General features: G+C 43.5%; 1 protein-coding gene across 1 annotated transcript in view; it reads left to right on the top strand.

Moving 5' to 3' along the window:
• The window catches only part of kcnc2 (potassium voltage-gated channel, Shaw-related subfamily, member 2), a 41,616-nt gene extending 28,993 nt beyond the window's left edge, over positions 1 to 12,623 (top strand). The window contains exons 2-4 of the mRNA XM_063905092.1: positions 9,667 to 10,588; positions 10,668 to 10,832; positions 12,417 to 12,623. Of these exons, the coding sequence (XP_063761162.1) occupies positions 9,667 to 10,588; positions 10,668 to 10,832; positions 12,417 to 12,544 (1,215 nt within the window). The 3' untranslated portion in view covers positions 12,545 to 12,623. The remainder of the gene's footprint in view (positions 1 to 9,666; positions 10,589 to 10,667; positions 10,833 to 12,416) is intronic.
• Positions 12,624 to 12,888: the final 265 nt, after the last annotated feature.

Genomic DNA, 12,888 nt, shown 5'->3' with positions numbered 1-12,888 from the left:
AAAAAAGGTTAAAAAATTATAAAATAATTCAAATTAAATGGGCATTTTTTACTAAATGTAAAAGATATTTATAATAAATATGAATAAACCATTAAAAGGGGGATAAAGCTCATTTAAAGCTAATTTAAAGCTAATCTAAAGTTAATCTGAAGGAATACCTTTTGAGCGGACGTTTCAAAATGCCTCCTGAGTTTGGCTCCCTGTCACAGCATGTATGTCGTTTCACTGAACACACTTTATATAGTTCACGTGCACTTCAGCTTTCATGATTCAGGCACGTGTGAGAGCAGCGATGTATTGATGATCAGATGAAAGGCAGAGAGGCTGATGGTTATATTTAGTATCCCACTCTCCCTGGGTGTATTTCTGTCTGAGTGGAGAGGGTGAATGCTGCCTTTGTGATATTTTGAGTGATGTTGTGATAAGCGTGCACATGCGGCCGTCCCGCTGCTCTCTTCAATATCTGTCTTTGCGTCTTTTCACCAGCCATGATTTTGGGGCATCTTTGCCAGGAAACATCAGCCAAGGAAACATGATGGATTTAAAGAAACAGGGCCATCATGTTGTGATTGGTCAACCAGCTTAGAGATGTCCCGCCCCCTCAGCCTATCACGTACAATGTGTCGGAGCGCCAGCCAATATGAGCGCGAGTGTTCCGTGGTGATGTCACTGTGTTCCGGAACTTTGGGATTTTATAAACGGCTGGAACTGTGTTTGTGAGGCTATTTTTAGCCCTGGCATCTGGTTGGTTGCCAAAAGCTGTGAGAGTTTCGAAGCGTTCCCTTCAGCGAGCTGGCAGTCCTGCAAAAAGGAACAGCAAATCCTCCCGCCATGTGGGAGCTGTGCTTTTGTTCTGTCTTTGGTCAGGTGTTAGGGATCGTTTTTCCGGCTGTTGATTCTGAATTAGCACTTAGAACAAGTGACACTTAACTCAGCTATGGTTTTTGTCATCTGGCTGTCGCAAAAGAAGCAACAACATAATGTTATTTTGTTCGGGAAAAAGAGCGGCAACAGCCGAAAAACACACCTGTTCATTTTCCAGTTTGCATCCTAGCTTTTCCCCCTTTCCAATCCAACCTTTAGCTCCCAACGAATGAGGAAAAGATGGCGATACCATGTTGGCATGTTAAAAAAGTGCAATCCTTAAGACTAAAGCATTTCCCTGTGTCTGATTTTCCCCGGGACTCATCAGAGACACTGGTTTCATTCTTTAAAACAAACATCTTGCTGCCTTGTCTCTACAGAATACGTCGGAGACGGAAATCAATTACTTGGCGGTTTAATTATGTATGCACTGTGATGGTCTTTAAATGAGCCGCTCTGCTTTAACTGCGCTGCGTAATGTTGATTTAACCACTGGTTAATTTTAGAAGCTCGATGTGACAGAACTTCCAAAATACAGACATGGTGTCTTTTTACCCAGCATGCAGCATTTCTCCTCCTACGGGCCGGCTCGGTTATTATCTCACAGCATGTGTAAGCAGACCGACCGCGTGTGTGTTTAGATAATGATGAAGACTATCAAAGGCACGCGCAGATCCACAATCTCTGTGAGGAGGTCCGTCATTTTAAACACACAGCAAGCGCTGAAGGCAACAGAACCTAGCTGTTATTGTGTGTGTGTGTGTGTGTGTGTGTGTGTGTGTGTGTGTGTGTGTGTGTGTGTGTGTGTGTGACACCAGTCTGTTGCCTTCTCTCACTTTGGCTGTTCAATTTGTTTTGTCACTGCGACAGATTTGAGATTTCGACACAAACGACAAAAACTGTTACTCAAGTAGAAGTACTCAGATCTTGTACTTGAGTAAAGTAGAAGTACTCAGATCTTCTACTTGAGTAAAGTAGAAGTACTCAGGTCTTGTACTTGAGTAAAGTAGAAGTACTCAGATCTTCTACTTGAGTAAAGTAGAAGTACTCAGGTCTTGTACTTGAGTAAAGTAGAAGTACTCAGGTCTTGTACTTGAGTAAAGTAGAAGTACTCAGATCTTCTACTTGAGTAAAGTAGAAGTACTCAGGTCTTGTACTTGAGTAAAGTAGAAGTACTCAGGTCTTGTACTTGAGTAAAGTAGAAGTACTCAGATCTTCTACTTGAGTAAAGTAGAAGTACTCAGATCTTCTACTTGAGTAAAGTAGAAGTACTCAGGTCTTGTACTTGAGTAAAGTAGAAGTACTCAGGTCTTGTACTTGAGTAAAGTAGAAGTACTCAGATCTTGTACTTGAGTAAAGTAGAAGTACTCAGGTCTTGTACTTGAGTAAAGTAGAAGTACTCAGGTCTTGTACTTGAGTAAAGTAGAAGTACTCAGATCTTGTACATGAGTAAAGTAGAAGTACTCAGGTCTTGTACTTGAGTAAAGTAGAAGTACTCAGATCTTCTACTTGAGTAAAGTAGAAGTACTGAGGTCTTGTACTTGAGTAAAGTAGAAGTACTCAGGTCTTGTACTTGAGTAAAGTAGAAGTACTCAGATCTTGTAATTGAGTAAAGTAGAAGTACTCAGATCTTGTACTTGAGTAAAGTAGAAGTACTCAGGTCTTGTACTTGAGTAAAGTAGAAGTACTCAGATCTTGTTCTTGAGTAAAGTAGAAGTACTCAGATCTTGTACTTGAGTAAAGTAGAAGTACTCAGGTCTTGTACTTGAGTAAAAGTAGAAGTACTCAGGTCTTGTACTTGAGTGAAAGTAGAAGTACTCAGATCCTGTACTTGAGTAAAGTAGAAGTACTCAGATCTTGTACTTGAGTAAAGTAGAAGTACTCAGATCTTGTACTTGAGTAAAGTAGAAGTACTCAGATCTTCTACTTGAGTAAAGTAGAAGTACTGAGGTCTTGTACTTGAGTAAAGTAGAAGTACTCAGGTCTTGTACTTGAGTAAAGTAGAAGTACTCAGATCTTGTAATTGAGTAAAGTAGAAGTACTCAGATCTTGTACTTGAGTAAAGTAGAAGTACTCAGGTCTTGTACTTGAGTAAAGTAGAAGTACTCAGATCTTGTTCTTGAGTAAAGTAGAAGTACTCAGATCTTGTACTTGAGTAAAGTAGAAGTACTCAGGTCTTGTACTTGAGTAAAAGTAGAAGTACTCAGGTCTTGTACTTGAGTGAAAGTAGAAGTACTCAGATCCTGTACTTGAGTAAAGTAGAAGTACTCAGATCTTGTACTTGAGTAAAGTAGAAGTACTCAGATCTTGTACTTGAGTAAAGTAGAAGTACTCAGATCTTGTACATGAGTAAAGTAGAAGTACTCAGGTCTTGTACTTGAGTAAAGTAGAAGTACTCAGGTCTTGTACTTGAGTAAAGTAGAAGTACTCAGATCTTGTACTTGAGTAAAGTAGAAGTACTCAGGTCTTGTACTTGAGTAAAGTAGAAGTACCAGAGTGTAGGAATACTCTGTCACAGTAAAAGTATTCTAAATGTTCCTCCAGTGAAAGTAGAAAGTACTCTCCTCTAAATGTACTTAAAGTAGCGACAGTAAAAGTAGTCATTGTCTGATTGGTCCATTTCAGAATAATATCTCTGATATGTTTTATAATGATTGATCATTAAAGTGTTCTCAGAGCTGGTAAAGGTGCAGCTAGTTTGAATGGCTTTGTATACTGCAGGGTAGCTGCTGGATTTACTGCAGGTGAACTGAAGTCTGATTTAAGGAGATTATATTTACCATCATGAATCCTAATCTGCCTAGCAACTAAAGGGACTAAATAAAAGTAGTGGAGTAGAAGTCCGTTAAAATGTTACACATATACACATGTTTTACTGTTATTGAGAAGGGCAGCTGTTCTTGGTGGTGAGAAGGTTTAGCACGACCTCTGTGAAGTCGGGGTGAAATGCTCAGCTTAACTTAGTTTAGCGCTCACAACCTCTAACCTGCCGGGATAACAGGTTGCCAAAAGGCGTCAACAGTCAGCTGTGTTGATTCTATTTCACTTTGTTTACAAACTCTGGTTCATTTGTTACCAGGCAGCATGAGGAGAGGGGGAGAGAAATAGACTCATTAACAGAGAGGGAGACAGGGAGGGAGGGAGACAGATGCTGCTGTCAGGAAGGAGCTGCTCAGCCTCGCTCTCTGGTGTGTTGTCAGAAACGTGGGTTGGTGGTGATGTGCAGAAAAGGAGAGGAGAGACACAACATGACGTACTGAGTGACAGACAGAGCAACTGACGGAGGGGAATCTCTGTCTGAGGGTCTCTGTCTCCGTTAGTAACACTTAAGAGGACATATCCTGCTCATCGTCAGGTGTGTATCAGTATGTAGAGTCTCTACTTTAAAGAGTCCTCTCCTGCTTCTCTGATGTTCAGGTGTATATCAGTATGTAGAGTCTCTACTTTAAAGAGTCCTCTCCTGCTGATGTTCAGGTGTATATCAGTATGTAGAGTCTCTACTTTAAAGAGTCCTCTCCTGCTGATGTTCAGGTGTATATCAGTATGTAGTGTCTCTACTTTAAAGAGTCCTCTCCTGATGTTCAGGTGTGTATCAGTATGTAGTGTCTCTACTTTAAAGAGTCCTCTCCTGCTGATGTTCAGGTGTATGTAGTGTCTCTACTTTAAAGAGTCCTCTCCTGCTGATGTTCAGGTGTATATCAGTATGTAGTGTCTCTACTTTAAAGAGTCCTCTCCTGCTGATGTTCAGGTGTACAGTATATCAGTATGTAGAGTCTCTACTTTAAAGAGTCCTCTCCTGGGACATGTCTCCATGCTTTAATGTTCAGAAAGCTCTTTATGTGTCTCATACTGCCTGTGCTGCAGCACCTCTTTTCACCCTATGTCTGAAACCAGAGCCCAGTCTGCTCTGATTGGTTAGCTGGCCTGGCTCTGGTTAGGATTGGTCAACCTGCTTGGAGATGTCCCGCCCCTTTAGCCTATCACCTACAATGTGCTGGAGCGCTAGCAGATAGAAGCGCGAGTGATGTCACTGTGTTCCGGAATTCTGTCATTTCTTACAAACTGCACCTGTCTTCGAACAATTAATAATCAAGTATTTCCAAATAATCACAAATATAGATTTAAAGGCATAATTTGATATGTAAATTAGCTTAAATGTGGATTTACACAGTATTACATTTAGCATTTTCACACGCCTGCAGAGATGTGTGAACACAGAGGGAAAGCCCTGAACCCAGATTGATATTATACCTGGCTCAAACCCCCCTAACCCCACAGGTTTAATGTGTGTGTGTGTGTGTGTGTGTGTGTGTGTGTGTGTGTGTGTGTGTGACTTTGATGATGTCACGGCGACTCCCAGAGTCCCGCGGCAGCGAGGCGGTGGACGGTGGCCTCGGGCGAAGCTTCCACTCATAGTGTCAAACAGATGGTGGGAGTCCCGAAGAGTGAGAGCATCGAGCGTTGTGATTGGCCGAGCCAGCTGGACGGCTGCTGGAACAGAGCCTGAGCGTGTGTGTGTGTGTGTGTGTGTGTGTGCTTGGGGAGGTCGCTGTGCCAACACAAGAAAGCGGTGTGAGCCTCGAGGGTTGTTCTCCTTTTAGCTTCCTGGATTTACCTCAGAATATTCAGAATCCCATTAGTGTTTATTTTAAGATTCCTTTTGGCAGATCTTAGTCACTACATGATTGGGATCAGTGGATTACCCAAATATGAACCTGTGAGCATGATAAGTGTTTAAATCCAGGTTTCTAAATGAACATTTTCCTTTCACCTTCATCATTTTGAGGTTGGAAGGCGGATTTTTTAAAACCTGTGGACATAAATCAAAGCTGTCTCCAATGCAATGTCTGGAATAAAAGAGGAGTTCATACAAAGGGAAGGTAAGCAGGTAGTCGGTGTGACATTAGGCTGAAGTGAGTTTAAAAGTGAGTTAGTAAGCTGGATTTCCAGAGAGGATCTTTTGATTTATCCCTGATTGTTGATCCCTGTTCCACCACCGAGTTTCTTTACTTTGCATTGATCCATGCCGTCGTCTCCCTCACTCTGTGCAGCATCGTGCTGCATAGCTCCAGTGTCAGGGTCCTGGCACGACGGCTCTGGAGGCTCCGGGCCAAAAGGCAGATGTTATCAGGGGGGGGGGGGGGGGGGATCCTGTGTTTAGAGATGTTTGATTATGGTGGAAAAGGCATGCAGAGGGAGTGGAAAATGATTATGAGGAAGGCCTCCCTGTGCTTCAGCGCTGTAGGTGGTGATGCATGTCTCCGTTTGGGCTCAAATATACACGGAGAAGGTTATCATTTCTCTTTCTGCGCAGGTTTCTCCCACTAACAAGGTCTACTGCAGCACAGAGAGGATTGTAACGTGTGTGAGGAAACATGCTATGATTGATTTTCTGCCGGAGGAGACGGTCTGTTCTTCCTGTGAGTGTTGAGTGATAAGAGCTCAGCGTGATGCAGCAATCATTTAGGACATCAAGCATAATGACAGACGGAAACAGACATTTCCTTACAGCAGGAAGCTTGTTTTCAGGAGATCTTTTTGATCAAATAAATGACTTTGGATCACAGCCTGTGCAGATTAAGGATTATTTATTATTTGGGTTAATCTGGGAGTTAATTCAAACATCATGCTGGTTGCAATGCCCTCCTTGATTCTACTCATCTGTTGTCTTCTAAAAATAAATCAAAAAGAGCAACTGACTTATTCATTGACCTAGCATCACAGGGTCAGGTATGTTTCTGTAAACCCTTTGATATTCCAGTCACACTCAGAGCAAGTGAAAGGCCTTCTTAGTTAGATAATAACTGTTATTACTGATATTAAGATGTCATTCCCTAAAACACCTGGCAAGATCAGACCAAGCAGTGAAATCACCTTTTTTCAAACCTAATTTTGTACTTTTTGTATTGATTAGCATTAACTACGTTGCAGGTATCAATTAACTCATGCATTATGATGTATTATTATGGATCTTTGAAGTCTTAAAGCGAGCTCTACCTTGACCAGCTGCAACAATGATGGACATCACTTATAATAATCCCAGAAATATTATAAATATTACTCAAAAAAGGCGATTTAATGCTAATACTTCTGTACTTTTACTGAAGTGCTTCTTCCACCAGTAGCCTCTGTCATTATTTACTGTGCCAATGAGCTAAAGATTAAAACCTTAAACATAATAGTGTGTGTGTGTGTGTGTGTGTGTGTGTGTGTGTGTGTGTGTGTGTGTGTGTGTGTGTGAGTCATCCACCTTGCGCTGCCTTCAACCAGCGATTTATAGGAATCCAGACGTTGCTTAGCATGCAGAGTGTGTGATCTGAAAATCAGCGAGTCGAGAAGCGTGTTGCAATCACATGGTGGAGCAGCGCCTTCGCATTTTAATGCCCATCATAAATAACCCTGTGAGGATGTGTGTGTGTGTGTGTGTGTGTGTGTGTGTGTGTGTTTCAGTGTAATGAGTATGCATGTGCATTTTGCTCCCGGCTTGTTTAATGTGACATGATTCAGCTTCTACAGGCCGCTGTGGGGAGGTCATACATATTCAGTCTGCAGACGTGAGCGCAACAAAATGAACGCCCAACACGAGACGGCGGGTGTTGTTGGTTGCAGAGCTAAAGGAAACATCTCCAGCTGCTCGTCTCCATTCATTGCATGATAAGGAGCACAGAGAGAGTTTGCATGTGTCAAAGCTCACAGTGCACGTTGCAACTCTGCAAAAAATACAGTTTTTCATGTGTTTCTAATCAACAGGTGGTTATTCCACATGTATGTCATTTGAGTCACTATAATAAATAATAGTAAAGCTTTATTTATATAGCACTGTTCATACATGACATGCAGCTCAAAGTGCTTTACAGAAAGGCACACATCACAAGCTAAACTCAAACAACAGGAACAGATGTTTAAGAGCAACTCAGATACAGCAGCATAGACACTCAGTATAACATTTGAACAGATGAAGAGGTAATTTAATAATAAACGATACCATTATTAATAGAGCAACTTAAAAGGGAATGTTGCTTTTAAAACTGTTACATAAATAATACAAATTAAGACCCATAAAACAATATCAAAGTGGGTAAATAACTAAGACTAAAAGACCATTTCAAAGGAGTGCGAATAGACCTGGGACGATATCACCCTGGTCAAAGTACTCGATGTTATCCCTGATTACGTTGCTTAAAACCTTGTAAAGTGACACCACTTATACTGGAGTTACTGCACCTCACATTGAGTTCAAAAGAACATTATTTGAGTTGTAAAACCAACCGTGGAAATGATATATTTCCCCAGTGTCACTGCATGTTTACACGTCACCATTCACACGTTTAACAAGAATCAACAGCAGAAATGGAGTCTTGTTTACTTCCAACACCAGCCTAGATACATCTATACTCAAGAAAAACATTTGTATTTGAATAAGCAATTGCCTAATTGACCAAATGCGTCTTAGAGCTGGAACATTAAATCTTGATCTCTTGCGCAATCAAACTTTTACTCAAGTATTTAAAGTGCGAGTAGACATAATAGGAGTCAGTGTGCAGAGTGAGGCAAAGCTTTCTGTTGATGAGAGGAAAGCATTATCATATCCTGTGTGGATGATGCTGAGTGACCTCATCAGACTCATTCTGCAGCAGTCTCACACAGAGGCACTTAAAGACAGATAAAGTAAGAGGCCGTGCTCCCAGCAGAAGAATAAATGTGTTGCAGGGCGACCCAAATAACGGCAACGATATTTCCAGAGTGTGTGAGTCACGCAATCCAAAAACAAAGCCAGGGTGTGAAGCGACTTCTGCAGGGCTCGGTGGGAGGAGCGCACCGGCGGGATGAGATGTGTGAGGAAAGGCGAGGAAAAAGCAGCAAATCTGCTCCGTCTCGCAGTCGGATGTTTGCACATTCGGGAAAAAAGAGCTGGATGTGAGCTCGGCATCTGACAGGTGGTTTGCAGAAGAAGACCAGAACAAAGATCTCTGTGACTCATTATTTACAGACTCAGCTGCAGTGCAAATAAAGTCACTTCAATTCTACTTCAGCAACTTGTTTTTGAAGCAGAAATTCTATTAAAAACAGGCGTTGCTTCTTAGGGTATGGATGCATCCTGCTGTATTATCAGCTGTCATAACTTACCTGTTATTTTAACCAGACACTACACCTTTTAGGATTATTCTTTGGGGCTTATGGCCTTTTTTTATTTGAGCTACGCTTGTGATAAGTAGAGTTTTTATGTACACTAAGAGAATTACTGGGTTCCTTTTGAGGGGTTGCCTATTTAAGACAAGGCTGCACTAAAACCTTATTTGCTCAACCAAGTAGAGCACCTGCAACCTGTGAATAGTAAGAGGTCATATGCCAAAAAGTTTGGGAACCACGGTGCATAATGTGCATGTAGTTCCTCAGGTTGCTATAGCTGCAACAAAACCTGCAAAAACTGGACATCCTGAAATTAAATTCAATGCAACTTTATGGATTAATAGCATGAATTAAAATGCTATAAAATAACACACATTCCCCAATCCCACACTCACTGTTCAGCTTTTGAATCCTCTTTCCTTTCCTGCTAACTGCCCAACATACCGTCAGTAGCTAAATTCAATCCAGCTCTCCTACATTTCCAGCAGGAGCGAAGAGGAAGTGTGTGTTTATTTGTTGCTCCGGCTAATCGATTGCCCTCCTCTCTGGAGTCTGTGCGAGTTCATTTAACTTTCTTTCTCTGGAGTAAATGAATGTGTTTATCTCGGGGCAGAACATCTGAGATGGATTGATAGTAACACCAGGTTTCTTCTCTCCTCCCCTCTCCCATAGTTTATAGCCTTCGCTTCGTTGTTCTTCATCCTGGTCTCCATCACCACCTTCTGCCTGGAGACTCACGAAGCTTTCAACACCATCATCAACATAACAAACACCAGCTTGCCGGACCCAGTCCTGGTGTACGACATAAAGACCGACCCGGCGCTGACCTACGTGGAGGGCGTCTGCGTGTTCTGGTTCACCATCGAGTTCCTGGTGCGAGTCACCTTCTGCCCGGTGAAGCTGGTGTTCATGAAGAGCGTCCTGAACATCATCGACTTTGTGGCGATCTTGCCTTTCTACCTAGAGGTGGGGCTGAGCGGTCTCTCCTCACAGGCCGCCAAGGACGTGCTGGGTTTCCTCAGGGTGGTGCGCTTCGTTCGTATCCTGCGTATCTTCAAGCTGACGCGGCACTTCGTGGGGCTCAGGGTGCTGGGCCACACTCTACGAGCCAGCACCAACGAGTTCCTGCTGCTCATCATCTTTCTGGCGTTGGGAGTACTTATTTTTGCCACCATGATCTACTACGCCGAGCGAATCGGCGCCAATCCCAAGGACCCCACCGGTAGCAACCACACCAAGTTCAAGAACATCCCCATCGGGTTCTGGTGGGCCGTGGTGACCATGACCACCCTGGGCTATGGAGACATGTATCCGGAGACTTGGTCGGGCATGGTGGTCGGCGCGTTGTGCGCCTTGGCCGGCGTGCTGACGATAGCCATGCCCGTGCCCGTCATCGTGAATAACTTTGGGATGTACTACTCGCTGGCCATGGCCAAGCAGAAGCTGCCCAAGAAGAGGAAGAAGCACATCCCTCAGGCGGTGCAGGGGGGGTCGCCCATATACTGCAAGCCGGAGCTCAACACCACCTGCAACAGCACCCAGAGTGACCTGTGCCACGCCAAGGGTGGCAGGGGGCTGGAGCGCAACCGCTCAGGTGAGACCGCAACGTTCACGAGGTGTTTCTGGTTCTGTCCCGGCTCCCTAACTACACCTGTGTTTCCTCCCCCCCTCAGTTCTGTCAGCAGACTGCAGCGGGGGCAGTGACCTCACTCTGTCCCCGGAGGACAGGGTCCCTATGCGCCGGTCCAGCACCCGGGAGCAGGACCGCCACAGCGGGGGAACCTGCTTCCTGCTCGCTGCTAGTGACTACGCTGCAGACGGAGGGCTGAGAAAGACAGGTGACTGCATGCAGGGAGCCAAGGGGTTTTAATGGGACTGCAATGAACTGTGGGTAAATTTCATTTGTTCTTGATGTAGAGAATCATTTTTGAGAGTCCATGCATGCTGTCGTGCATTCAAACGGAATCATTTTTCATTCGTTAGTCGTCACACTTTCATTTAGAATATGTGCCTAACTTTATTTTAGACAGTCAAACATGTGAACCATAAAAATACAAAAATGAAAAAGTGTTGCAGCTGGGGATATGTACGGCGTTACAGTGCAGATCAAAGGCAAAAACAATACAAACATATTTATGTATACGATCACGTGTGTTTTTGAAACGAGTGTTGTTTTTTATTTCACGTTTCCCCATGGGGATTAATGAAGGTACATCTTCTCTTACCTTAAATATAGAGATAAGACAAATAATAATAAATTCAAAGTAGCTAAAAGCTAAATGAGCATATAAAGGGGGTGAGATTGAATGTAATGTATGCATTGCACATGACAGTGATTATTACTTTGTAAAAATAACAAAGGTTCAATGCAACAGAGTGTATATTGCACCGGTGGAAAGGTCAGACTCAGAAAGAGAAAGGACCTGAGTTCCCCTTCACTGAATCATCAGAAAGCCCTGGTGATGAATCATGCAACTTTGAGGAGGCATTAAAGGTCATGCAGTTTAAACTGAGACACTCTGTGGTCCCTGAAAGGCAACATGTGGTCACACAAATATTATTAAGAGGCCGCGTGAGATTAATTCCTCCTTTTTATCCGGAGCATCCTGAGGCTTTGTTGTTGTGTAAATGTGCGCTGTGTAGTGTGGAAGCAGTGGACCTAATAGCCTTTTATCTGACGTTAACATCCTGCTGTTACTGCTTCATTCTGAAGCCTCAATGTGCTGCTGCTCTCACGGGACCAGAATCAGACCGATGCTATCATCCCATTAGAGCGAAGTGAAGATTTTTGCTGCTCCCCTCTACTGTTTTTTTGGGATGTAGGCGTCCGAGCAGCTGCGCCTCTTTCTCCGCTAATGCATAAAACATGGGGTCCTTTCTACTCCCTCTACCTACCTGTTGGCGCACACACAGCTGCCCTTTGTTCCGCCTGGTTCTGAAACAGACAAACCGTGTGCCGTGTGCAGCATGCTAATGAGGCGTCCCTCACGAGTGTCTCAGTTTAATTAATGCTGCTTCGTTCTGAACCAGCGTGCATCACATTGTGTAACATTAGCTGGAGGGAAAATGTGAATCCATCATAAAAACAAAGGATTTATGTTTAGTATTTGCAGTATGGATTGTATTTGACACATAAAGTGCATGTTGGTAGTCTGAATATGCATTATGGTTGTATGAATTTGAGCTGGATGCATCAATGTGGATGGTATGGATTGAATATGCTCACAGCTACAGTCAGGATTGTGCATGCTCTCACCGTGCAGTGACCGTTGCTCTGTCTCACTCTGTCTCCTGTCTTGTCTCGGTTCGCTCGGCTGCTTCGGACTCGGATCGTTGCCTGCCTGCCTGCCTGCCTGCCTGCCTGCCTGTGTGTGTTTTTGTCCACCACCACCACCACCTCTCTGTCGCCCCTCCATCCGAAGGCTATGAGAAATCCCGGAGCTTAAACAACATATCTGCGAACACCCTGAGGCTATCTCCGGTGGCCTCGCCGTACGGATCTCCGTGCCCGCTACGACGCTCTCGCTCCCCCATCCCCTCCATCCTGTGAGACGTCCAGCTCCACTTCTACCCCTGACACACCAAACACACACACACACACACACACACACACACACACACACACACACACACACACACACACACACACACGCACACCACAACAATGAAAAGTGCAGCTGAAACCAGTATAAACAAGCATTTAAAAACCTTAGAAAGCGTATCAAATAAACATAAAACAAGCTACTATAGATTAACGGGTATATCACACTTAATTGTAATAAAAGGGACAAAGCAGTGTAAGAAATAAATAGTTTAAACTCCGAAAATCCAACAGAACTCCTGTTTTTTGGCAAGAAAAACAAAGTCATATTGTTTAAAGAAGTCAAATATTGA

The sequence above is a fragment of the Eleginops maclovinus genome, chromosome 17, assembly GCF_036324505.1.
Source record: "Eleginops maclovinus isolate JMC-PN-2008 ecotype Puerto Natales chromosome 17, JC_Emac_rtc_rv5, whole genome shotgun sequence".
In the NCBI taxonomy this organism is placed as follows: Eukaryota; Metazoa; Chordata; class Actinopteri; order Perciformes; family Eleginopidae; genus Eleginops; species Eleginops maclovinus.
The sequence above is the reverse complement of the archived record's forward strand: the minus strand, read 5'-3'. Positions and strand labels throughout refer to the sequence as shown.